General features: G+C 41.3%; 1 protein-coding gene across 7 annotated transcripts; it reads left to right on the forward strand.

Annotated features, from left to right (window-relative positions):
* The first annotated feature begins 249 nt into the window (after window positions 1-249).
* Window positions 250-26,443, forward strand: STX16 (syntaxin 16). 7 transcript variants are annotated; one of them, XM_008514006.2, is made up of 9 exons: window positions 316-1,218; window positions 8,897-8,908; window positions 15,901-16,008; window positions 16,434-16,574; window positions 17,583-17,748; window positions 18,815-18,906; window positions 19,449-19,592; window positions 20,844-20,924; window positions 23,379-26,443. In XM_008514006.2, exons 1-9 carry the CDS (start codon window positions 1,087-1,089, stop codon window positions 23,481-23,483), a joined length of 981 nt encoding a protein of 326 aa, XP_008512228.1. In that variant the 5' UTR covers window positions 316-1,086; the 3' UTR covers window positions 23,484-26,443. The 7 variants fall into 7 exon arrangements, with proteins under 7 accessions (XP_008512234.1, XP_008512229.1, XP_070445737.1 ...); XM_008514011.2 differs by having other exon boundaries at window positions 316-1,167; XM_008514012.2 differs by lacking the exon at window positions 8,897-8,908 and having other exon boundaries at window positions 250-1,167.
* The last annotated feature ends 1,553 nt before the right edge of the window (window positions 26,444-27,996 follow it).

Genomic DNA, 27,996 nt, shown 5'->3' on the forward strand with positions numbered 1-27,996 from the left:
CCCAAACTTGCCTGCCGCGCAACTCCACTCTAATGTGCGCGCCAAGGCTTCTGGCCGCGGTGGGCAGCCTGGGGGCCACCCTGCCGAGGCCCAGGCCTGCCCGCTCGCCCGCTCGCCGCGCCTGGGCCCAGCTGGGGAAGGGGAACCCGAGCACCCGGGAGAGGGCGGAGCGCTCCCGCGCCCCGGGGCACGGGGGCAGGGAGCTCCCGCGCCCGGAACGTTGCAAGCAAGGCTTGCTAACGTCGCAGGGGGGCACTCGCGAGAGACGGACAGGAAGAGGGCCAGGGGGGACGCCAGAACCCGGGACCACAGCACGGAAACGGCCCGGGGCTGAGCTGCAGTCAGATCCGGGGATGGAGGGAGCCGGAGAAGAGGAGTGAGGAGGCCGGGGAGGCAGGCCCTGCTGCCCTCCTGGAGGCTGGCAGCCTGCTGTGGCAGTGGAGGCGCAGGCCTCCCAGCAAGGGAAGGGGTCAGGAGGTCGGGCCCGGCCTTAGCAGGCTCAGACAAGGCCCAAGAAGGGAGCACCAGGCCCTCTGGAGTTCAGGGCCCAGGCCTGGTTCGCTTGTCCAGAGGGGACCTAGGCCAGGCCTCTAGTGGAGACACAGTCAGAGCCAGAGCAAGGCCTCAGGGCGCGGCCTAGCCGCCTGTGAGCCAAGTTAGGGGTAGGGAGCAAGAACCCTTAGGGGTCTCAGAGACTAAGGCGGGTAGGGGGCTTCAGGGCCTCCCAGTCCACAGCCGGATTGGCGAGTTAGACGCTTGTAGATCCAAGGTTGGATTGGGGTGGGGTCTCTGGGACGTTGGCTAACTGTGCAAGGATTGGGGGGATTTAAGTGCTTAGAGATCGAAGGCAGGCCTTGGGTAGGGGGAGTCAGACAATTGGAAAGCCTAGGTGGTTATTTGGGGAGGGGTCTTTGCGCCTTGGCGAAGCGCAAAGCTGCAACTGCTTGGCTTGAGGCCTGAGGCCTTGTCAAGGGAGGCTTGTGTGCAGGGTGGGCCGACTAGGCCAGGCTAAGGGAAAGAAAGTGAATCAATCTGGAATATAAGTGGGCGGGGGGCCCCTGAGAGGGGTGTCACAAGAGGTGAGACATGGCCACCAGGCGTTTAACCGACGCTTTCTTGTTGTTGCGGAATAATTCCATCCAAAACCGGCAGCTGTTAGCCGAGCAAGTGAGTAGTCACACCACCTCCAGCCCTCTGCATTCACGTAGCATTGCTGCGGTGAGTCTCCCGGCGGCCTCTCCGACACACGCACCGTGTGCACTGCGGCTCTGCCTGTCTGTCTGTCTCTGTCTGTCTCTCTGTTTGAAAAAAGGAGATAAGAATAATAAGACTAAGAGTAATACGGAAATGCAAGGTCCGGGGCATCTATGACCCTGGATGGGGAAAAAAACCAGTTTTAGGCCCCTGCTCCACCTCTGCCTGTGCTCTCTCTCTCTCTTCACTTCCGCAACCCTCCCCATTCCTCACCCCCCCCGCCCCCCCTCCCCGTCGTCACGACCGGCCGCCTTCAATTTACATATGTTTTAACACTAAGATTTGGAAGCGCTGAGCCTTGCCGAAGCCTTTTTGTCTCTTTTTGTTCTAAACCTCCCTCCCTCCCCCCCGTCCCCCCCCCCACCTCTTACCGGCCTCACTTTGGTCCCGATGGCCGAGTTGCTGGATCGAAGACCCAAATCCTTGCAAATGAAAGACTCCCCCAAATGAGGAAGGAGTTGTTGTTGTTTTTCCGCCCGTTTTCTTTTAATGGCCTCGCAGCCCTCTGTGTGGCCGTGTTGTCTCTGAATAATTGCTTCCCTGTTTTTCCTGGGGGCTCTGTTTGTGAGACTGTAAGGTGCTAGGTTCTTCGTTTTCCATATCTCAGACAGGAAATTAAGCTTTTCCCTCCATTCGAACTTTAAAAAGAAAACCTGTGTGTGTATGTGAAAAATAACCCCCTAAATAGCCTAGGTTTTTTGATTTAATTAACCTGGACCTTTCTTTAGCCCAGCAGTACAATCTTTTATAGGGAAAGCCTGGAGAGATTACTGATGTTTTGTTGTTTTTATGAGGGCTGCCTTCCCTTTCTGAACCTCAGTTTCTTGCTCTGTTAGATAAGGGAGTGGGTCTGGATTATCCATACAAGACAATGATGATTAGCTCCGTAATATCTTAAATTGAAAATTGAAGTTATGAAACTAGTTTGTGGTCTGGGGCTGTAGACAGGCTGGGTTTGAAGAGAAGCAGCGTTAGAGGATGAGGGAATCAAGTCACCCCAAGACCACATTCTTAGGGATTGTACTTGAAATATACAGCTTTGGGAATCTCACACTTATTTCGCCTCTTAAGGGCTGTATTGCCTTTTACTTTTTGTCTTATGACCTTATGTAAATGCCTCAGAAAAATTATGCCATGTGTGTTAATTATTGACAGGGCATCTGCAAAGACAGTTTTTCCTTTTTGTAAATCACAAGTGGAAAATGTCTTTGGCCGTATTGCTCCTATAGAAAACCTATTTTAATCCGTGTGAGCAGTTTTAGGGAAAAAATCACATAAACTCAGTCAAAAAGCATAGAAAACAAAACAGGAATGGAGTATGTTTAGTTTTTTGTTTACTTAAGAACTTGAAGGTTTTTTGCATTTGTAAACTGAAAAAGATGGTATTATATTGAAATGAGTGTAAAATGGAAACGGGCTAATTCCCGTTTAAACAGTACTAATTTTGAAAAGAATATTCTGAAATAAACCAAGAATTAGAGAATAGAAATTGAATAAATAAAATTCCTCAGTGGAACTTTAGTTTTGTTAAATAAGATGTAAAAATTGCATGTTCCTTAATGGCTTGATTTTATGCTACCTCGAGGGGGAAAAAAAAACAGAACTAAAATTCCCGTTAATGTTTCTGAGGTATCATTTTTAGTTGATTGGAAAACGTATTGTTTGCTTTTAAATTTTTAATCGTATAAGGTTCAGAACACCCTGAACTGTTGGGTAACATGAGATTTTTTTATTATTATTGTTAATAATTAAGTCAGGCAGTTTAAAAACCTGGTGTCTGAGACAGGCAGCTTTTTAACAGTGCATCTCTAAGTCAAACCGATTTTTAAAATAGTTTTCTAAGTTAGGCAATTAAAAAAATATATAAGCTAAGTCAAATAATTAAAAATGAGTAGCTAGAGTGTACAGTTTGGAAAAATAGATATGTCAGAAAATGTACAGGTATATTTAGGTAAGCCAGACAATTTCTTGAAAACAGATTTCTAAATCAAACTAAAAATACATGTCTAAGTCAGAACATTAAAACATATTTTCTGTATGTCACACCATTTAAAATGTTGCAACTTACATTAGTCTATTTAAAATCTTTTTTAGATCATTATAAGCAATCAGATCATTTAAAATATCCTTGCAATCAATTCAGACCGTCTAAAAAATAGATTTTGCAATTAAACAAAAATAGTTTACCTAAGTCAGAATTTAAAAAAGAAAACACACATTCATATATTTTAATTGTGTGCATTAAAAAACACATGGCATATCAAATTTCTGAAGTGTTTAGGGGTGAAGTATTTTATCTTCAATTTGCTTACAATTGCTTCTACAGAAACTATTTACACACACACACACACACACACACTCAAATATTGGAAGATGTAAACATGACTAAGTAAATGATACAATTTTTTCAGCTTTTCTGAAAGTAAGAAAAGTGTTACAAACATTTTGGGGAAAAAACCCATGTCTAACACGATTTTTAAAAACTTCATTGAATAACTCATACAATGTTTTTCACTGCATATCTAGCTCTAGAAATTTTAAAACCTTATTTCTAACTTGTAAATTTCAAACCTGTGTAGCAAATCAAACACAACTGTAGCTGTCAATATGGACTGGGTTTTAGGTGATATTAACAAGTTATTACTTAATTAAACTAATTATAATTAATTAAATTTGTTAATAATTAGAAAGGGTTACTGAAACATTTAGTAATGTCAAAATATCACTTATTTCATATACTTAACGCCCCCAAAAGGAAACAAAATAAGGCAAAGTGTTACTAATTGTTAAATGTCCTGATGAATATGTGGGGGGATGTTTAACATTTTACATACTTTTTGGTATGTTTGAAAAATTATAAATAAAAACTTAAAAGATATATACCTGTCATGTTCAAAACATGAGTAAAACAATTAAAAGGAGACAATTTGTAAATATTTATCTAAAAGTCAGGTAATTAAAAAGGAAGTAAATTAAAGTTTACCTTAACTTAAAAAATCATAACCTGAATTTCTAGGTCCTGGTTAGAAGAAAAAGCTGTAGAAGTTGATTTTGGTGTGTGTATTTGTTATCTCACACACAACAAAAAATAAATCACATCTAAAGTAATAGATTTTATCTTTTTTTTTAGGTTAAACCAGAATTTTCATGTCCTTGTTTAAGGAAAAAGCTGTGGAATTTGACTGTAAAGTGGTGTGTGTGTGTATGTATCTCACACACCTCAAAACAAAGCATACCTAAAGCCAAATCATTCAAAAAATTTAAACCTGCATTTTTTGCATCCTAAGTTTGAGGAAGAAACTAGAAGTTGATTGATGGTGATAGGTTATTGTATGTACCTATACATTCCTGCTAAAACAGGTTTGTGCAGCATTCAGGCAAATATGTCACAGCGAAGCAGGAATTTAAGGAGGACGTGCCATGACAAAACAAACAAAAAGTCCCAAGGGCCAGAGGGGACCTAAAGGTCACTTGGCCCAACATCCTCATCTGTGATAACCCCTATGCCTGCCTTCCTTGACCACGGTTTGCGATGGCGATAGGAAATTCCAGCAGCCTGTCATTCCACCTCTCATACGACCAAAAACGTCTTTGCCTGTATTAACCCTAACTATGTCTGTATCTTGCGTCCTGTGACCCTACCTCTGGTTCTGGCCCTCAGGGTCTCTGACACAGGAAGCTCCTTCTTGCTTCTGCATGATAACCCGGCAGCCGCCTTCTTCCCGGCGCTTTCTGTAGCTCAGCAGTCCAGCTCAGACAGCGTGGTTAAGTTTCTTGCCTATGAACGAAGTCAGGTTTTTCTGTATTCTTTTTAAAGTTCAGCACCCAGAACTGAACAAAATTCTACTTGTGTTTTTGGTTATGTGGATATTAGTGAAACTAATTGTCAAGAACAGACTGGAGTTTGATTTTTAGACTGTCATCAAGATGCAGTTATTGGCATTATTCATTCTGTTTTGACCTCAGTTTTTGATGCCCCATCGCAGTTATGCCGTAGGGCAGTGTGAAATAAAGGAAAGAGCATTGGACCCTAAGTCTGGAAATTTAGGGCTAAGTCTCACTATGTGGCTGACTCAGAATGTGTCTTTAGGCAAGCTTTTAATCTCTTCCAACACCTTTTGCCTCATCTGTAAATTGAGGGGTTTGAGTTAGGTGATTTCTAGTGGCCCTGTGGATTCAAAAGTGCTTTCTCAAGTTCTGATTTAATACATTGTTTCTTCTGACCAAGGCACACAGCCTTAGCTTTAATTTGAAAAGGAGAAACAGATAGTTAACAACATTGCTGTGCCTGTTAGCCCACTGTTCCGGGCAAAAATCCTTAGAAATAGCCCCAATATGCAAAAGTAACTTTGACGTTACATCAGCCAAGTACAGGTTTTAAGGCAGCACTCATTCAAACAGTTACAGGCAGCTTGACATTAAGAAGCTGAAATGAATTTACAAAGCTAAAGCATTCTTAAAAAATGTGTCTCTTAAATGAATGAAAGTAGATGTTGAGTTGCTGTTCTCATCTGATGAGGTGCTGTATGACTTGTGTGATTACCTTTGGTCTCAGGGAATGGATCTAATAAAGGGTGGGAGCCACTTCGTTAGTGTTTACTGCCTAATCTAGTCTCTGCTTTAAAACAACACAATTTAAAAATGGAAGCTAGAGTTAATTGGTCTTAGATTAGTTTGAAACTAGCACATTATTTTTAATAAACTATGTTGTGCTTTAGGAAAAGAAAACTAAGGTTTAGCTGGGATTATAAGAAGGCTGGGGTGCTTCTTGAGTCTTGACTATAACATCAGCTAAGATTTATGGAGAGCTTCCTCTGTGCCTGGCACTGCTCTAAGCCCATTCCATATGCCACCTTATTTCATCCTCACAGAGCTCTGTCAACTAGGTGCTGTTCTTTTCATGATACAGATAGAGAAACTAAGGTTTAGAGGAGTTAAGAAACTTGCCCAGTGTCGCCCACCTCGTGAGCCAGGGAGTTGGATGGGAACTCAGGCAAACCTGGCTCCAGAGCCCTGTGCTAAGCTACTGGGCCACATGAGTGCTGGCTGCTTTTCCAGGACTTGTGCTGCAGGTCCTGGAAAATGGAAAGACCCATTGTTTAAAAAATTTTTTTCGTGCACTAGGATAGCATCTTTCTTTATCTCACTTTACAACTATACGCAGTCACTTTTAACTTGCATATTGAAAGTTTTAAGTTTTAGTCCAGGCTGAGTCTGTTGGAAAATTAGTTCTCTGTCTTTAGAATCCAAGTATGAAATCATTGTATATTTCTCTTTAGATCTATTTGCTTTTCTATTTCTAAAGATTCCATTGGAGCAGTGAGGCTTACTCGAGAATAAGGGTACTTTGTTGGATAAAGGTGAAGCAAACTTTTATTTTGGCAGTAACGGAAATAAAGTAAATATCACTATAGCATAGACCTGTATTTCCAACTCATTTTGCTCAACTTTTCCAGACTTCCTGAGTAAACACAGATGGGTTTCCACTTATTTTTCAGTTTTATGTAGAAAGTTCTTTAGACTATAAATTCCACATGCTACTTGGAGTTTTCACTATTTGCTTGATTGTGTGCCATTGGGGCAGGTCAGAAACCTCGATTTAGACATTATGAAGATTTAGAAGGTGGTGATGTGTAGTAACGTGTTTTCATTTGGCTATGTTTTGGTTTTTCCTGATGGTAATTCTAAATGTTTTGATTCACGTCTTGACAAAATTTTCTGGTAATTTGGTGGCAGGGGGAGTTTTGAAAACATGTTTTTAAGTAGCAAAGTGGAAGGGGGCGCTCTTCGAAAAGATGAACTTGTGAATTTAATTCCTGATGTGGTGTGGTGGTGGCTGTGTATCACTAGCAATTCCCCAAGTTGTTAATAAAATTAGAGAAGCTGGAAGGGAGGCTGGAAGGAGGCCTGAACACCTGGGTCTGTCTCCATCCCAGCCATTAACAAGTTCTGTGACTTTGGGGAAGTGGATCCATACATTCTGAAGCTTGGTGTTCTTATCTGTAAAAAAAAAAAAAAAAAGTGACATCTAACCCATGATTCTGATTTCGCCTCTTAACAACTAATAATTGTAGAAACCAAAACATCGGGATGTGTGCTTGGTTAATAATCCAGGAGGACAGGCTCACGTGTAGCAGAGAGCTTCACCCTGGTGTGCAGTAATACTTTGTTCAAAGATTAGATGCCAAGGAGCCGCTGTAGAACCGGCTGATGTGCAGATTCAGATGCTGAAGTTAGGGGGTTGCCTTGTGTCTTGTTTTAATAATAAAAACACTCTGGTGCTTTCTTGCTGAAAATGTTAAACTTTTAAAAAATAGAAATGTTTTTCTTTTTTAAAGTAAAAGGTAATTAAATCAGATTTCCATTTGACACTATCTTTTCTATATCTTCTTATACTACTATAGCAGGGTGTATGTATATAAATATAGTTCTCTTTTGCTCTCATTGTAAACTGTAGAAGGAATGAAGAGGATTCAGTTTTCTGTAATGTCTCCGTGGAGGAATGTTATTTAATTACATTTTTATTGCTGTCATTGTTTAATAATATTTTGGCCCTGATAGACTAGTTTCATTTGCACTATTAATTTTTAAATAAGGAAGTTATGTTTTTTATTTTCTAAATTTACTGCTGAGCATAAAAAATCAACACTGTCGATTATTGAAATTCACCACTAATTATTTCAGTGATCAATACTGTAAAAAAAAGACCTAGTTGTTTAGATTACCTATCATTAGTAAATGTCTGTCCGGAAGCTAGAGTTCCACATTGATCTAAAAAAGACCCTTCAGTTTTAAATGGAAACTTAATCCTTAGGGCTGCAGGTGCTTCCTCCTTCCTACTCCCTCTTTAAAACTCTCTCCTTACCTTTTGTTTTGTTTTGTTTATTTGCTTTTATAATCGCTTCATAAATAACTGTGTGCTTTCTAGACTAGTAATAATATATGCCAAGCAAATGGGAAGCGTTTTTTTTTCCTTTAACACCTGTGTCTCTCTCCGGGGAAGAGGGGTTTCTCGGCTTGCTTGTTAGCACGGATGGAGCCAGCTCTGCGGGATTGAATTTGTGCAGACCTTACATATGTGGTCACTCACGTGCTGTCTGAACACAGCCATAGACAGTTTTTGTGGACTGTTCACTTTCTAATTCTGCTGCATTTGCAGGGCTGATTTACATGTTAAAATTTTACATTTATTCGACATGGTAAAATTACATTTTAGCTTTGGCTCTCTTATTTAATCTTTCTAAGGGAAATTTAGAATATTGTGTGTGATATTTGATATTTATGAAACAGGTAGCATTATATTTTCGTGAAACTAATCAAGTGTGTTTTATTTGTTTCTATTGTATTTTAATTTTTGCAACTATTTGTTTTCTATCTCTTTTACCAAAGCAACAATCACAGTAAATAAAAATTTAAAAAAATGTATTGATGTAGCTTTTTTTAAAAAAAAGGAAGAATCAGAAGGGGGAGATTTTTTAAATGCCTTGTTTAGTGGATCTTTATTTTTAGTTAACTTTAGAGTTGCTTAAAATTTCAGTGTTTTCTCGACTGACCGTACTTTGTCTGTCTGTCTGTCCCCAACCTTCTTTCTTTTTGCTATCCCTAACTGGATGGGACTGATGGGAACAACATATCTCTTCAGGAGCTGGATGAGGTATTGTGTTTTGAATATTTTTGTATGTTCGTTTATAGAATTATCCCTGTTTTTCTGAAGTCAATGGTCATATATAAAATGCCAACAGAGTTTACACATGTTGTAGCATTTGTTTTGATTACTTGTAATTATCGTGCTTAACAATTTAGTATTTAGGATTTATTTAATATATTGTCATACCAGGTGAATTGATGATTTAAAGGAGGGTTTAGGAACATTATTTACTATTCTTGGGAGAGTGTCTCAACTTTGGAAGCAGTAAAGGTTGAACATTTTCTTGAACTTAAAATAAGCCAGATTGTTTTTAGGATTATGTGTGTAACTCTTGATTTCTGAGAAGTGTGTGGTGAGGTTGCTCAGGTGGAATGTAGAAGGACGTGATGTCTGGTGACAGCCCTAAGGAAGTATGACTTCGAGCCACTGGACCTGTTGAGGGGTCTTCACAGTCCCTATGTTTGGAATGAAGTGAGTGACCCTCATTTGTGCTGACCAAGCTACTCATCACATGGTCCCTTTCTGCCTCCTTCCCAGCAGCACACCCTTAGCCTTTTCATTACTTGGTAGCAATTTGCCCAGAAGATGGAGAGAGTACATATTCATAGCACTGTTTCTAGTAGTGCTAATAAAGGGGTTGAGGAAAAAGGAGAGTGAACTGTGATTGTTAATTTTGTGTGTTTCTATTGTCTGTTTCAGTGATGAAGGGGTAAAAATATTTTTCCTGAGGGTAGACCTTTTAAAAAGAATAAGTGGGGGAGTTTTTTTGTTTCTGTTTGTTTTAATTATGAGTATGAACAGTGAGATGGGATTAGGGTCACTATCTTCAAAACTCAGGGGGTTCCTAACTAGTAGATTGAGATCTCCCTGTAAGTTCTTGAAACCTTAACCAGTTAATAATAACCAGATGGGGAACAACCTAAACACCCTTCGCTGAGAATTGGCTAAACCAGTTGGAGAGCATCTTTGATTCTCTGCAGCGGTTAAGAAGCGCAGTTCCCCTATGAAGGCTGCGCTGCGATGAGCTCCCGGACACGTCGCTCAGTGAAGGAGCCTGATGCAAAACAATGTGGACAGTGTGATTCCCGTGCCTTTTTTTTTTTTTTTTTAAAGAAAACTAACATTAATGCTTATATACTTAAAAAAATTTCTAAAAAGAGGCACAAGGAACTGTTAACAGTGGATACCTTCCAGGAAAAGTCTGGGATGGAAGACAAACTTCCTTTTTATTGCAAACCCTTTTCTTAGGTTGGATATATATTTTTAAACCAGGTGCATGTATTACTTTTGTCATTAAAAAACAATTAGTATTTAAAAACAAACCCTTAGCTGGTAGCTCATTGAGTCAGGTGCCATGGCCAGGTCTGACTCAGGAACCTCCTTGCCAGCACCCGGCCTGGGCACTGGGCCCTGGAGAGATGAGAAGTCACTTCAGTTCCCACACAACGAAGTTAAGGATCTCTGAGGCACAGCAGACGTGAGGTTTGCTGAGCAGATTCTAAAAGTGATAAGGCGTGGGGGCTTAGAGAGTAGGCCTTTTAGAATAGATGTTACCCCTTACTGAACAGTTTGGAACTTGTGGCCTCAAAAAGGAAGTGTATGGTGAGGGAAAAATAACAAACAATAGAACAACGTAGATTGAAGAAGCATTTGAATAGTTTTCACACAGGGAGCACGTCAGCAGTCACGTTTACTTAGGGGTCTGCCATCTGAACTGATTTCTGGTCTCTCCGACTTCCTCTTCTGGCAGCAAGTTCCAGAAACTGGCTACTCAGTGTGGGAACTGGCAGGCCCTTTTGCTTTTCTTATTCTTAGCTTCTGGATGTTTAAAGAGGGTCTCCACTTTCTGTTACCAGAGCTCCTGAGTGGAGAGCCACTGTCTTCACCACACACACCTCATATGCTGTTTGAATGCCCTGAGCTCAAAGTCCCAGTCTTTCCTTTCTGGCTTCGCACGGCCGCTTCATCCCCCTGACCAGTTCACTTGCCCCTTCTTGTCCTTTGTCCAGAACCATTATATCTTTTATGAAGTGTAGCTTCCAGAATTGTACATGACATGTGTTTTATTTACTTCATTCATTCATTCCGTCCATTTGTTGTTGACTCATTCAGCTAATTACAATTGTACATTTATTACTCCTAAGTGCCAAGGGCTGAGCTGGGAGCTGGGGATGTATGGGGAATGGTATTCAGAACCTTGCTTTGCCAAGGTTGCACTTCGCCTTCAAATCTGTGTCTTCTGGGAATAGTACAAGTGACCCCTAGCTCCTGGCCTGGGTTAGTTGGAAGCCCACCCCTTTGTAGGTGAGGCCTGAGCAAAGTCCTGACTGCATCACTTGGGCCTCCCAGAGTATAGCCATCTCGTGGCTTCCTGTGGTCTGTCCACATCAGTCTGTCATTCTCCTACTCAAACCAACTCTAAAATCTGCACCCTGGGGCTACCATTCTTCATTCTTCTCCAGAAACACTAAGGTGTCCCTGAGGAGGAAGCCCACCCACCATTCCTTCTCTACGCAGAGAACTGTCTGCCGCTTTCCTTTGTTCCCTGTGCTAGTCTACTTCCCTCCTATGACAGAGTCATCTCCTAAGTTGTTGGGTTTTTAAAATTCATAATAGGAAGTATTAAAAAATTACAAAATGTAAATGTCAAGCTCCCAAACTTTATAGCCTGGGGAGGGCAGGGCGATAGAGTGGGGACATGGAGGGCCACAGGCTAAGGGCGGCTTTGAGAAAGTCTCTGAACTCAGCTGGGCCTTAGTGTCCATATTTGTGACGCAGGGAGCAATCCCCTCTGAAGGTTTGTTGTTGGGTCTAAAAAGATCAAACCAGTGGGAGTACAGCCCTGGCAGAATGCAGGTCATTATTGCCCCCTACTTGTTTATTATATATCAGTTGAGAAAAAAGGAAAATCAGTGAAACTAGCAACATTCATCTGGGTGGTGTGACTCTCAGATTTTTTTATTTCTGTATTTTTTGCACACTTGGAAAAATGTCTATTTTGAACATTTATTATTTCATCAGAAAAAGTAAACACTATTTTCAAACTATCACAGATTTTAAAAAACTGCAGTGCTGACATCCCCTGATTCTCTTTTATCTACATGCTTATTCACTCCTTCAGAGAACTCTGAGATTTCTTAAGCTGCTTGTCTGTTAGCAAAGCCATCGAGCCTTCTGAGCCTGGTGAGTTATGCTTGTGGTCGACTTCATCATACCTGCTTCTAGATTGTGTCACATGGAAGCGAGAGATGCCAGGCTATAATTTTGAGTGGCCCTTCTAGATGTTTTAAATGTTCATTGCCTCAGACAGTGCAGAGTTGTCAGTATTGTTTCTTATTACCAATGGATTATGGCTGAACTTAGTTTATTTTTTTTTAGATGGGGGGAACATGTGTCTGACTTTTCTAATCTCTACAGAGGCTTTGCCATTTCCTTAATCTTACAGTGCTCTAAATCAGCCTTCTCGTAAAGGCAAGGTTTTATCTGAGTAGGAAGGCTGTATATTTGGAACAGCAAGATTTATAAGAGTTTGTGTGTGTGTGTGTGTGTGTGTGTGTTCGTGTTCCTTCCATAGATCAAGAACTTGTCCATACTGTCTGGTACTCTTGAAAAGGACAAATGTCAACGTCTAAAGTGAATCAAGGACAAAAGATAACTTTAGTGAGACTAGCAAGAAGCCATTTGAGTGTGCTGTTTTGAGCATCCATTGGAATTTTCCTGCATTGATGACATAGAATTAGGTGGCCCTCGGTTAGGTTAGTGCACCTCCATAGTTCTTGGAGGACAGAGCTACAAATCAGAGAGATGAGAGTTCTTAAATTCTTAATTCTCATAAGTACAATTTTTATAAAATTTTTTTTATTTAAAAAAATATGAAAAGATTTTTCTACTTCAGAAGCACAAGTTTATAAACGAAAAGCTTTAATGACCAAAATCATATATGCAGATAGGGGACTAAGTTGAAACTCAGCCAGGATAAGTAAAGAGAATTAAATATCTGGCAGTTTGTTAAGGTCTGTATTGACTGAGATGGCAACTTGAAAACTGATATATCCTGGATCTTAAAAAAAGAAGAAAACGTTTTCAGAGAGGAAATGAGGTTTCTGAAGGTGATTGTTTTGCACTTAAAATGCATTTTTTCTGTTCATATTTATTCCCATTTCAAATAATTGACATTTATCTTCAGTTATGTTTTCTCTTCCCAAAACAGAGCCTTTTAAAAAAATAGTGCATATTGTGATACATATTACAAATCCATAGAAAATAAATGGCACGTTTCTTCTGAGTAGGGCTGCATTTCTTTACCGTGATGAGCTATTCCTATAGACTATATCATAAAGGGGACAAATTATTCCCTATTTAAAGTTTGCAGTCCCAAGAATCTCTTACTGACAAAATCCTGATACAGTGTGTGGGAAGGCTGGGGTAGCTAGATGGGCTGGCATCTGTCTCCTTCATGTGGGGATCTCCTAATGAGCAAGCTTCCTTAGATACTTAAAGAGAATGTTTTTGCCCCAGTTTTGATTTACTTGCATTTTGCGGGCAAGACGTCTGTTGTGTGAAATCAAGTACTGGTTAAAAGAATTGAACCCACTTCAACTGACTTTCATATGTGATTTATAATTTCTTATTTGTTTCAGATAATTTAATACTAATTACTGTGCAGATAAATTTAGATAAATACCACTCTCTCCGTCTTTTTTAGTTTAATGTATATTTGTAAGCAGTAGAAACAGTGCAAAAATAAGATCATGAGTTTAAAACTATAAATAAAACAAATTATTACTATTACTCTATTGAAATATGATATAATAAGAAAATATAGTGCATTAGATAATAAGCTGGCATAGTGGAAATTCTGTGACTCATGAAGAGGTACCTTAGCAATTTTGGGTTTTGTTTTGTATAAATAGCTGGAGGCTTACGTTCAAATTCTGCTCCAGTCTGGCAGCTCTCCTCAGCACCTGCTGTATAGCTGGCCGACGCTGGGAGCTCGCTGTGTGGTTTGTCCCTTCTGCCTTGGTCAGTGTACCCTCCACAAAGTTTCATGCTCCTTGGTGACTGAGGAGCAGGAGTTCTGAGGAATAAACAGCTCTGCCCCTCATTGTGTGTGCCTGCTCTCTCTAGGATGAGGTCTGCAGCTCCCCACAGATGGGCCCCGAGAGAGGCTGCTTTTTGTTTATGCTTATATGCTCGCTCGGAGCCCGTCCTGTGGTCCCTAGTGCCTTGGGTAGGGAATGGATGGGAGGCCTGTGTTTTGTGGTGGTGTTTTAATCGGAGGGCTTGTTTTCTTAGCAAATGGCAGTTATATTTCATGGGCCTGCCAAAGTGATTGGCAGCTTGTGGAGTAGATGGGGCTTCTGGAGTCAGCCGACCCGGGTTTTAATTTGTCACATAATAGCTTTGTGACCTTGGGCAAGCTACTTAACTTTTCTGACTTTCAATTTCCTCATTTATAGATTGAAATAATAGTTCCTAGCTCACCTAGTTTTTGTGAGGATTCAAATAAGAAGAATGTAAAATTCCTGTTAGTGAACTCTTAAAAACAAACAACGTGGCGATGGTTGAGAATCACCACTTCACAGACTCAGAGCCCCAGATAGTGCAGGTTGGATGACACACCGTTTGCTTAAGACCTGAAATGACACTGTGGCCCTGCAGGGTCCGCTCAGCGGCTGACGCCACTAGACTTAACCACGACGCACAGGTGCTGGGGAGCAGTTACGGGGATTCCGGTCCCTTCAGCGTGGCCATTGCGCAAGCGGTGCCCCCTGAATACGCAGTGTGCCTTAAGCAGATGGGGGTAGGACCACTGGGGGGTCGGGGGTGGGGGCAGATGCAAGACACCGACTTGCTTTTAGGAGTTTTGCTATAAATTCTCTGTTCAGGATTTAGGGCTTGTTACTTAAAGAATTCTTTTATTCTAGGTTTTTCCTTATGTGATATTTCTTTTCTCCTTCGTCTGTGGACTTTTAAATTTTGTCTTGTTCCTTTATTGTTAGAAAAGCAAAAAATATTTGCTGAATGAAAAGATAAATTTAGGTAAATGCACGGGGGGAAGAAAAGCAATATAAATTCTTCACCCCATTCTAATGTAAGACTTAGAAAACTTACAAGGTATTACCTATAAAAGAGTTTTATATGCTGTTTTCCATTGCTTTTTGATCATCATTTGGATCTTTTGAAACTAGCATTTATAATTTCTGAGCTCGGAGGGCACCTCAAGATCCTTTCCACCCATTCACTGCCTCCAGGCAAGAGAACAGCTTAACCAAGCCAAACCCATGATTTCCCTCCCATTCTTAAAAGCTTTCTAAGGCAGTGTATTATATAGGTAAAATAAACAAGAACTATTGATATCATTTCAAAATAAGTGAAAATGTTGCCTGTGGACATTTGACTGAAGAAAGGAAACGACAGTGTGAAATTGCTTTGAGATTTTAAGGATTGCTTTTGCCAAATGGTGGATGATGTGTTAACCGTTTTCGGCAGTGCTTTTACACATTTTAGCACATGGTTAGTTATCTTCTGACTCAGGCAACTGGATCAGCCCTATTTCCAAAATAAGCTAAACGTGTGGAAGTAAACTTTGCTGCAACTGAAATTTTGTGTTAGTTCCATTTACAGGCTAGTATTTTTTTTTAATTTGTATCTGCTCACATTAATTGCTGAGGTTTATGCCATTCTATCGTAGTACTAGTACTAAGAAATCTTTCTTTTAAGGATTCCCTGTTGACTTTTTCATTACATTTCTATAGCCAAATCAAGTCAAATTCATGTTCACAAGTATGTCCAAGGAAATTAAGAACTGGTGCATGAAAAGATAGGAGAACAGTTCCAAATCCTAGCAGTATCAAAGCAAGTTTACAACACAGGCAAATGCATTCACTCCTACATTTCTATCTCTTCCTAGGGAGCGACATTTAAAAGGGAGCAAGAGTATGCTTTTCTAAATTGCATTTGAATAATTTTTTAAATGTCCCTTTATTTCCCTTTAGCTTGCTGATGACCGTATGGCTCTGGTATCAGGCATTAGCTTAGATCCAGAAGCAGCAATTGGCGTGACAAAACGATCACCTCCTAAGTGGGTGGATGGAGTGGATGAAGTAAGTTGAATGTTAGTTTCACACTATCTTATTTCTTTAATTATGACATTAAAATATTTTAAGATCTCTGTCATTAAATCTGATTTGGCTACAGGTAAATGCTTGTGCCTGGAAATACTTTAGGTTTCTGCAGTTTACATACCACAAGAAAGGGTCGTGTGTGTGTGTGTGTGTGTGTGTGTGTGTGTGTTAATGATTTGGGCTTTAGTAATAACTTCCTGAATTATAGAAGTGGAAGAACTGTATATAAGAAAGAGGAATGGTGTTTGAATTTCTGGTAATTTGAATTAGAAGTTGCTCCTGCGTCAGTGAGCCTACAAGTTGTCTGAAGACTGAGCTCTGTATTCTGAGTGCAGCTTATTGTCTCAGAGGCAGACAGGTGGCTGACAGGCATCAGTGGAGTATTGGTGATTTCATTTGTTTAGATACAGTACGATGTTGGCCGAATTAAGCAGAAGATGAAGGAATTAGCTAGCCTTCATGACCAACATTTGAACAGACCCACCCTGGACGACAGCAGTGAGCAGGAGCACGCCATTGAAATAACCACCCAAGAGATCACTCAGGTGAGGATGGAAGTGGATCCCCAGGTGGGAATGGGCATTTCCCAGCCTTCTGACGACTCTCTCAGAAGCTGGAACATGGTACAACTCCAAATCAGACTACAAGTCAGTTTCCTAGAGTTCCGCTTCCCAACCCAAAGTTCACAAAGGGGCTTCAGGAGGCCCTGAGCTTCTCCACTTCTCAGCGTGTGTACACAATGTCCTGGAGGAGTGGAGCTATTTTTCAGTTGTTGATAGACTCTACTGTGGATTGATTTACAAATTAAATTTCAGAGCATTACTGAGTTCAACCATTCAATTTTAAAATGTATAACTTCTATTGTGTACTAGTGCTTAAAATGTTTTCATGTTAAAAATGGTGCCCCTAATTGAAAAGACTGAGCGCTATTGCCCTGGACTGAGTATATTAGTTTCCTAGAGAAACTTAGTATCCTAGAAAAATTTCTTGTAAAGTGTTGAATTTGAGTAATTTTTAGATAATACGGTGTTTAAACTTTCATGATTACATTTTTTTATTTGTTTAAATCTCCTGGGTGCTAATGATCCAAGGAGGAGTGTGGTGCTGTGGGAAAAGCACTGGGGTGTTGGAATCTTTGAATCCTGGCTCTTAGCAGTGTAACAGCGGCATGATTCTCATTTAATCCTTCTGACTCCAGTGTTCTTGTGTATAAAATGGGAATAATCCTAATAGTAACACCTGGCTCATCGAGTGGTTGTAGGGATTAAATGAGAAGAATGCAGTAATAGAGTGATGCGTGGTAACACAGCCTAAGGACATGTGTGTAGTGCCTAGCACACAGCACGCACGTAGACAACGTTTGTTCACATTATGTTCAGTCTTTCTACATGTGTAAATTAAGCCTCAGGTTACTTTTATCTGTTCACATCTCTCCATGCTGGCCTGTATGAGCAGAGCGTGTTATTTATGTCTCCCTCAGACTTGAGTGTAGAGGCCTTAGCACTTCAGGGCTCTCTCCCGGCTTGCTGTGAGCCGTGGGCTTGTTCCCCCAGCTCTTCCACAGATGCCAGCGTGCGGTGCAGGCTCTGCCCAGCCGGGCCCGCAGGGCCTGCTCGGAGCAGGAGGAGCGGCTCCTTCGCAACGTGGTGGCCTCCCTGGCGCAGGCTCTGCAGGAGCTGTCCACCAGTTTCCGGCGCGCACAGTCAGGCTACCTCAAACGTGAGTGTTGCCCGGGCGACAGAAGGGATTGTGAGGGATAAGAGTTCCAGTGCCAGAACCACAGAACTACTCTTTGTTTTCATCTTTCTTTTTTGCTACTAGTTCTCCTTTTTGTTCTCTACCTTTCTTTGTTAGCTTTTGAGTCCATTCATACCTTCTACAACAAAAGGAAGCCCCCTCCTGCGAAGCTGTGCCTGGACTGAGGCTGAGGACCAGGTGTCAAAATAGTCCACATCTAAGAACATAAAACTTACCCTGCACCAAGCTTGAAGAGGTTGAAAATCAATCTAGCACATTTGAGAACTTGCAGATTTCTAGATGTTGAGGTGTGGGGAGCTGCTAATAAATAGGTAAAAAACAGCCATAATCACAAAGCTCCTGATTTGGTGTTTGCGTAACAACTGAAGTATTTGAGGGTGCCTGAGAACCTGTCCTTGGAACAGTTTAACACTTTCCCTGCTGGCACAGTGATTTCCTCAGCCTACCCTTTCTTCCTAAATAGTGCCAATTGGGTTCCAGCTACATCCTCATTCTAATTATCCTGTAGACTGGTTTTTTCTTTATTGCCAGTATAATCAATAATATCCCCTCATACTCCGAAAAAAACTACTACTCCCTTCCTCTGACAACTAGCATATTTGTATTTTAATTTTATTACTTCTAAAATTTGATTAGGGCCATTTGGAATTCTTACTGGAGATGCTTCTAGAGAGAAATATTGATTTTTTTTTAATGTTTTGTAACAGCAGTTAGATTAAATATTTCTGCTTCACTTAGAGATTCTCAGATGGTTGTAAGTGTCATTTTATCATTCACTTGGCATCAAGTGAATTGTACACATTTACAGTGTGCTGTTTGTCTTGAATAACTCCAAATGCTTGCATATTGTGTGTTTATAATCCTTTACTCTCCCCCCACGTCTCTTGGAGATAGGCTTCCTTTAAAGCTGCTAAGAATATCTCCATTTTGATTGTTGAGTTTTGCTCTAGATTTCCCCTTTTTAATGGTGGAACAGTAACCAGGATGGTTTACATATTCGAGTAAAGTGAATTCCTATCTATGATAGGCATGAAGAATCGAGAGGAAAGATCCCAGCATTTTTTTGATACATCAGTACCACTAATGGATGATGGAGACGATAATACTCTTTATGATCGGGTACGTGAAGGGGCTGACAGTTGACTGGTGTACATTTGCCCTCCTCTGTTTCCTTCTCTTCATAGACCTCTAGCTTCCATGCAATCCAGGTGGATCCGTGCTGGTTGACTTGTACATCATCAAGTAGTTTTTGCAACATGTGGAAGAACAGTCATGGGGCCATACTTTCTTCCTTTCCAAAGGCTACTGGGAGACCCTGTGATTTGCCTTCCAGAACCTTAAGGGAGGCAATCTGCACACCCCATTCTTGGGAGGAACCCAGAGAAGCACAGGGTTGTTCCCCCTGGTTTTGCTAATCAGTCTTCCGTGGCTGCAGACGTGGGGTGCTCTCTGTGCCCCCTGCTTTGGCCAAGAGGGCTCCAAATTTGGGAATTTGGATCTTTCCTGCTAGGGAAAAATAAGTGCTTATATGTTGTTTAGAGGCTTTACAGAAATATTTTCAGAATTCATTTTCTTTAAATTTTATCTAAAATGGTACACCATAGCTTTCTTGAGGGGGGAAAAACCTAACATTCAAATTCTGTATTTTTTTGTTTTGCTAGGGTTTTACAGATGACCAGTTAGTGCTGGTGGAGCAGAATACACTGATGGTGGAAGAGAGGGAGCGGGAGATTCGCCAGATCGTACAGTCTATTTCTGACCTCAATGAAATTTTCAGAGACTTAGGAGCAATGATTGTAGAACAGGTACGTGAGTTTGCCTCCTCCTCAGTGATATTCCTGCCTAGATATCTAGTCCTTCTCCAAACTTCTTTGATTCTGCACTCCTGTCAGGAAAAAAATTTGAACCTACTCCCCCAATGTATGTATGTGTATGTGTGCTTGTATGCACACACGTAGATAGATATATATGTATGTGTGTATGTACAAATGATAGACATCTACTACAGTCACTCCCTGTAAAGCTACTAATAAATGTTTTGTTTCAGATAAAAAATAAATGTCACTAGAGGTTCTCATATTCTTTGCCTGTAGTCCAGGGGTACTCACGAGAGCTCCCTGCTCTGGAGGTCTGGTTGGTTCTGCCTGTGCTTAGTGATTCTGGCAATAGATAAGGTTCCCCTTCGAATTGGGGCAGGTTATTGTGTAATGACGACTGGAACCGCTAGCTTTCAAGCAGAATTCAATTGTTTGTTCACTGTTACAATCTGATTAGGGTATTTTATTATCTTGCCAGCAGGGGTTTGGGTCCTGATCCCCCTGGAACCAGCTGCAGGATGGAGTGTTGAGGCTGTGGAAGACCAGTTACGTTAATTACTCCCACGGTTCCTGGGGAACTGCTCTTGCTATCTCTTCTAACACAGTGTGTTTCCGTTAAGAGCCCTGTTCCTCCGCATAGCCCAGTGTTCCCTTCTTTCTGTTTGAAACAAGAGATTAAACAATTAAAAACAAAATTCTCCTCGAGGCACATGTGTAGTTTTACAGGGTGGATCGCAACTTACCGTCATCGCTCTCACCCAGGGAGACCTGTGTTGACGTTTATAGATAGGATAGTCAATTTCCAGGACTAACCGTAACCAGGTCTAGTTTAACTGGCGTTCTCGGCTTACTTGTATCCCAGTATTTAAGCAGCAAGTGGGCACAGAAGCTACCCCTTCACCACTCAGAGCCTGTTTTCACTGAACTGTATATTTTTTAAAGCCCCAGTAAGGTTGAAATGGCATATCCTATAGTGTCTAAATCCAAAGAGGAAATCTCAGTTTGTCAGTATTTCTTTCTCATGAGCTAGACTTTATTGCAACTAACACAGCACTCTGCCATTGAGTGCCTGATACTGCTTGATGATGGATTCCAGAGCTTTCAGTGTGTACCTTTACAACACAGTTAAGTGAAACAGATAATCCTGTGGATAATGGTGCCTGCAATTTGCATATCTCATTTTTGAAGTTCAGTTTTCCCAGTTGTGGTTGTTGATCATCTCTGTCATTTCTTGCTCAGGGTACAGTCCTTGATAGAATTGACTATAATGTTGAACAGTCCTGTATCAAAACTGAAGATGGCTTGAAACAGCTTCACAAGGTAATATCATATCTTTCACTAGTTGAGAATTTGAGGAACTGTTATCAAATATCAAGAATTCATAAGAGGATTCTCTTCCATCATAACTGTCTTCAGCACTCTTGTCTATCTCGACTCTCAATATAGTAGTGTAAAAATGCACAATATCGTTTTATTCAAATTGACCACATGGCTTGTTGCCATTTTAGGCACCTCACACTTAGATTTGAAATTGCTGAGAACCCCTTCTGTGATGGCAAATTCTAAGTGAATTGGGGTTTTCTTACTTTTAGAAAATATTTCATCTTTTGAGTCTTCTTGTTTTAGGAAATCAATTGAATGGGCATTTGCTAAAATATGTGTTGAACATTCTCTCTGTTGCTCCTGACTCAGGCCTCTCTTGTTGTGGCACATTTCTGATGAGTTGCTGGTAGAGAATTTTCTGGAGGAGATAAAAATCTAATTTTCCCTTTTAATTACCACTTGTCTGTGTATCTGTGTACTACCTTGAGAAAAGACTGGTTATTGAAGTGAGAATATTAGCTCTCTTATTCTTTGCTAATAAGGTTGCTGTTTCAGGAATATTTTTCATATTTGTTAAAAATAAAGGGAAAGCATCTTAGAAATCTTGTAATCAGTCATGAGAAACATATACATTATGCTGCTGAATGGCTCTTGTATATAATCGGGTGCATATTTTCTTTAAAGGGAATATAATACTTCACAAATAAAATAAATTCCATCCATTTCCTGTATCTTTGAGACCCAATGGTATTTCTAGCCATATAATGAGCATTTTTCTGACTCACTAATGTACTACTCTCTCATTTTTCTGAAACTAGTCACTTCCTTTAGCAGAGATGGCCCCATCTAATAGTAGTCTCAGGTTTACAGAAGTGAGAACTTGCACAGGTCTGACGAGAAACCCTTCACTTTCTCTTACATGTGCTTGTTGCAACGTGCGGGGTCAGAATGAGACTCTAGCATATGAGAAAGAAAAGGTTTGCCTTGTGCATACAGAGGGCTGTGTAAGCACTAAGATTCATTTGGTTGCCAAGCCTTGTATATTAAAAAGAGTGAAAACTAACTTTAGTTTCTCACTCTGTAATACCCAGGTTTTGATATGCTGTTGAATTATGCATTGGTTTTGAAGTTTCTTAAATAAAAACTAGTAAAACATGTTTTGTAATATAACACAGATAAAGGGAAAAGCTTTTTCCATGGGAGTGTACAAATCTAGTGGGAACTAAAAATTTTGTTTTAGGTTCTACTTTATAAATCATTTTGAGAGGTTTTAAAGTGTATCATTTAGTATTGGCTTCCCTGGTGTCTGAATTACTTATTAGGAAAGTAAGCATGCTCCGTCTCATCTCCCAAGTCCTGCTGCTGTCGGCAGCACGGCTGGCTGTTTCCTTGGCAGGCAGCTCATCTGAGGATGTCTGAGCCTTGGGAGTTGCTTCACACAGGCCGGACTCTCCAGATGGGTTAACCAGTCTGTCCTGATGTTTCCTTTCGGTTGATGAGTGGCTCCTGGTGGGTGGGTAGTTTCACTTAGGAAACAAAACTACCAGTCAGAAGGTTGGTGGTGAACGTGGAAGTAGAACAAAAGAGATTGGCTGTCCTTAGCAGGTATATCCATTAAGCTGTCTCCCGTCCTTCACTGTGAAATCGCACCCCAGAAAAGGGCAGGCTGTGCCCTCCTTTGATGTGGCTAGAGCCGCCGCACAACTCCCTTCCCACTCTCCTTTCTCTGGCCGTGTTTCTGCATGACAGGCATGGTATAACTCAGGATGCTGCTCCTGGGCTGCCAGGCTGATGTTGACCCGTGAACCTGGGGAAGCTGTCAAGCTTTTGGAAGCTCCTCCCTGTTGTGTCATCAGAAGCACAGGGAGAGCTTACCTCAGGTGGATTCTTTCTGCACTTGACACCCATGGGGTGCACTTTCCCATTTTTATTTCAGAGGATGAATTTTGTGTTGTTTCCAAATTCAGGGGAGGCAGAAAACAAGCTTATTTGGGGCCATCAGTTCCATACATACTGACTGTAGTAAGTTTAGCCAGTTGTTTGATTTCATAGTGAAGGAGGTGTGTGTTCACCCAAGGAACTATGTCCAGAAATGAGAGCTTTCCTAGAAGGAGGGGGTCATTACGGTCAGTGGAAGTAGAAGTAAGGAGAAGCAGATCCATCTGGACCTGAAAGCAGCATCTTTGACTTCTCCCTCCAGCCTTCATCTTATGGTAGACCCCAAACACGTGCCTGAGCGAAGACGGGATAAATAGGCAGTTCCAGGATCATGGAATGCTTCCCCTCATGTTGATTGAATTCACCTGAATTGATGGAAGGGATTACAGTGTAGCCTGTAGCAGAGATGTGAGTTATGCAGATGGAGCTGGAAGCCTAGAACTAGAAACGAGTGAGACTTGATTTTGGACTTTTGGGAAATTGACTGCTTTTTTTTCCCTCCTCTTTCTGTAGGCAGAGCAGTATCAAAAGAAGAATCGGAAGATGCTTGTGATTTTAATATTATTTGTCATCATCATTGTCCTCATTGTTGTCCTTGTCAGCGTGAAGTCTCACTAAGCAGCGTTGGGTCTGTGTGTGCGGCACGTGTGGATTCCCAGGTGTGAGGGGCTTGGCCGCGCTCCGCGGGCTGCCTGCAGAGGTGCAGCCCCACGGATCTGCGTCAGGGCGGCGAGCGTTTCCATGGACTCCTCGTCAAACAGTCATGCTCGAGCAAGGGCAGTGGGCTTCTGTTTTTCTTTCATTGTCAAGAATTTAAGAACCTTTGGTACTGCTGCAGAATAGAGATTGAGTTCTGTCATCAGTTATATATTTTTTTAGAAAGAGAAAATGAATTGAACGTTTACAGGCACTCCGCAAGCTGTTCAATATTATGTGTGTATATGCTATTTTTTTAGCAGTCATGTCTGAGCAGCATGTTAAAATAATTTTTGGAAAAAATTTTTTTAAAACCATCTGGTTTTTAAGAAATTTGGTACCAAAAATTTATGAGTAGAGGCAAAAATGCCTCTTCATCTTTCTCTATATATTTTCCAGTTGAAAACAAACTGAGAAGTCCTTTAAGAATTTATAATCCATTCCCCATTAACTTAATTTAGCTTTTCCATCACTGTTAATGATCAGAGTAACAAAGTGTGAAAAATAAGAAACCATCATTGATGTTAATTAACACATTTAGATGGGCCAGTTAAAACAGCTTCATAAGTTTAAATTAATGGTAAATGGAGTATTCCTCATCTAAAGTGTGTGCACTCCATTTTCTACTGTCAACCAAAAGGGTTACAGAGCAAAGCCACCTAAATTTAAAAGTTGGTGATTTGAACTAACCTCACATTAAAGGGAAACTTAGCAGCGTCATGAGAGTCACCAGAATCAGCCGGTATGTCCCTGTGCTCGTCCCCAGCCATCCTTGCTCAATCCATTCCTTATATACTAACTACATAATGACCTGTTCAAACCAGACACCATTTAATGAACTGTGAATTTACACAGAGGCCATTCTAAATGGGTCACCCCATTTAGAACTAGTGGCTCTCAAATTATTAACCAAACATCACTCCATTTCAAGGTAAAATATTCCACCAGTGGTTTGATTTATTGGCTCTTACATTGCCACTTAACATGCCCAGAAAGTAGGCATATTCCTGCGGATTGTGAAAATCTTGACTAGGAAATCCCTCACTTGTGTGAGCGTGAATCAGATTGCCAAAGTAGGACTTTGTCGTTTACTTACCTGGTATCAATATGGTGCTCGAATATATTCCTGAAACTAGAATAATGTGGAAAGTGATGATAACTTTGAAAAACTGGAGTTGTTCATGTTTTAGTTGGTCTTGGGACACCAGTATAGTTTTAATGATCTTTGTATAATTTTAGGTGGCTTTTCCATTGTTTTTACCTCTCTTAAAAAGTTTAAGAAGAGCATGACCTCATTAAATGTGCTACATTTTATTTGGACCAGTCACATAAAATGTCTCTCTAGAATTGACTTTGAAGTTGTTTCCAGAAATTTAAACTCAAGTCCAGAGATTCATGTCGTCCAAATAGAGCACAGGCTTAATACCCAAACCCCTGCCCCACCCTTCCCTTCCCAGGTTGTTTATAACACCAGGCAGCCACTGGTTTTCTTATTACTGATGTGGCTATTGAATGATCTCAAGGTGTCCCTGGCATTTGAGGAAATAGCCTGGTGTTCCCTGACAAACAATTATTTATTAGGAAAGAAGGTCAGGGAGTAAGAATCCAGCACCTCTTTGATCACCCCTGAAATGTGGGGCTTTTACAGATCTTGAGAGTAGCTGTAGGTGTCCGTTAGTCCCAGCAGATTTTAACTCAATGGTGAAGTTGAGATGTCCTGTTAGACCAGCTCCTCCTAAGAGTGGGGCTGTTCACATCCTGGGGCTTCCCTCCCAGGTGGTCTACGATGGTGATGCTGGAGTATTGTTAAAGCTTTTAAATGCTGAGTCTTAGCAACCCTTGAAGGAAAGTGACCCTTTAAGAAGGATCACCATTTATTTATATTTATTTCCAGTGAATAGGGTGATTTAGGGTTGGTTTTTATCCCCCCAACCCATTTGGGTAAGATAATGGATCTGATTAGAAATGGTTTTAAGGATCTCATGTGGGGATGGGGCAACAGTCCCATTCTGACTGAAACCAGCGCAGTGCCAGCTAAAGCCCCAGCTGTCCACTGTCATAACCGTGTCCCAAGGCAGGAAGTGGCCCCAGAGCCTGTGTGCTAACTTGCTGGGCTCCTCAAAACACTGTCTTTTTCTGTTGAGCCTTTATGTGGGGAAAGATCAGCAGCATTGGGAGAAGTAAGAAAAAGTTAGTAATCGTGTCCTTGTACCTTGGGGTAGTTTCTTCCCTCTGAAGGAGACAGGCTTGTTTTCCTGCCCACAGCTGTTGTCTGCGGGAAGGCTGTGCCAGCCCCTCCGTCTCTGTTGGGCTCTGGTGGTGAAGATCACCCAGTCCAGTCTCTCTGCTTGCCTGGGATGTGCCCTGAGGAGAGGACGAGCAGGCAAGGCTCCTTCTGGGCACCTGCCCCCTTGAATGCATCCTGGGATGGGTGACTCCGTTGAGCAGGGCCAGAGAGGAGAAGTGCAAATGTTTACTGTCAGGTCTCCAAGGCTCCTGGTCTTTCCCGAGATTGTAGCTGAAATCTACTGTCTCTTGTTTTATTAATTTGGGGGTGTGGGGGTTCAGGCTTCGCCATGGGCGTGAAGCAGTGTATGTCTCTAATTTAACGGATTTATGGCTTTCTCTGCTAATTGAGAGAGCATTATTTATTTGTTTTGACACAAGTGCTTTCAGTGTTTTATCCTAGCTAATGGCTTCGTAAAGGTAATAAAACCCTTCCAACCTAATTGGTCAGATAAGATTTTTTTCTTGTGTGCTTAAATAAAGCAATTAGTGAAGCGCTTCTATCCAAAATGACTTTTTTTGTCCTTTTTTAAAACTAATTTACTGTTACTGGAAACTTTTTATACAATAAAGCAATCGTGCAGATTAAAGAACAACCTGCAATCCTAGTATTAATTTGAACGATGGGGTTCATGTTTTCTTCAAATGCATCTGTGTTAGGGGAGGGCCCATCTGTGATGAGTCTGGCCAATGGCTGTTTGTTTTGTGCCTGAGGCCTTTGCTTCAGTGTCTGTAAGTCCATCTGTCTATCTAATGGACACTTTCAAAGGGACCAATCTGTTTGCTATCCAATACACAAAAAGAGAAATTGCCTAAAAGGCAGATAATTATTTTTTTATGACAATGTATACTTTATATAGATACCGAGAAACATTTGGAGATCTTGAGATAAAATTGTAGTATGTGTGCCTTGTTACACACAGACTCCAGGAGATTTGAATTTCTAGGTGACTTTGAATGTTTCCTATCCTCTTACAGCAAAAACTTCAGGGATAGTGTTTGCCAGTTGAACTCAAAGGCAGGACTATATTTCTCCCCAAATGTGTCTGTGCCCTGGCTCTTCCTCAAAGGCTGGGGAGGAGCATTAACTTTCACCCGTGTATGCCCAGTGGGAGATGTCATCAAGGCACGTTGGGGCTATGTCTCTTTTTAGTTAAACACCAGAGTCTGTGCATACATAGGAGCTGTCTTTCCAAGTAGTCACCTTGGCAAGCTAGGCATTTAGTCCTGTGATGCTGGTGTTGTTATGGCAATTAATTACCTCCAGAGCCTATTGAAGAACCACACAAAAGAAGCAACTCTTCTTTTTTTTTTTGAGGAAGGTTAGCCTTGAGCTAACTGCTGCCAATCCTCCTCTTTTTTCCTAGGAAGACTGGCCCTGAGCTAACATCCGTGCCCATCTTTCTCTATTTTATATGTGGGACGCCTACCACAGCATGGTGTGTCAAGCGGTGCCATGTCCGCACCCAGGATCAGAACCAGTGATCCCTGGGCCGCCAAAGTGGAACGTGTGCACTTAACCGCTGTGGCACTGGGCCGGCCCCAGAAGCAACTCTTCTTACTGTGCTCTCACGTTATTTTTTGACTAGAAATTACATACCCCCAACTTACTCATCAGCCATTGGCTCTGTCCAAGAATCAAATCCATCCTCAAAGGATAGACGTTTACCATAGGCTTCGAGAACATTCTGACCAGTGATAAATACATTGAAGAAGTTCTCCATCCTGATGCGGACTGCCATAACAGTGGCAACATGTGTGAATGTGTAGGCTCTGCAGGGTGTGTGAACTTCGTGAGTGGTGACCTCATGGGTCATGGTTCCAAGTAAGTTTTTGGTGGCTCACTCTTGAAATCATGCTACAATCGGAAACATCGCCTGTTGAGCAGAGAGCTGTGAAGGCTCAGGTCCTGGCCCTCAGGTGTGACTTGCCTAGAGGCATCGGAAGTATGGACCATTGGGTGGCTCCTTTTGAATGCCCACGTGGACTGTAGGAGAACAGGCTGGATGTAGATTTACCCTGCTAAATTTCATGAACCTCCTTTAAGAACTCTGATCATAATCCCAAACTTGAGCAACCTAGAATTCTTTCCGTTCTGTCTGTTGTTGTGTAGCCACAGCAAAACAACTTACCTAGCTTAGCATGATTT

The sequence above is a fragment of the Equus przewalskii genome, chromosome 21 (assembly GCF_037783145.1).
Source record: "Equus przewalskii isolate Varuska chromosome 21, EquPr2, whole genome shotgun sequence".
Classification (NCBI taxonomy): Eukaryota; Metazoa; Chordata; class Mammalia; order Perissodactyla; family Equidae; genus Equus; species Equus przewalskii.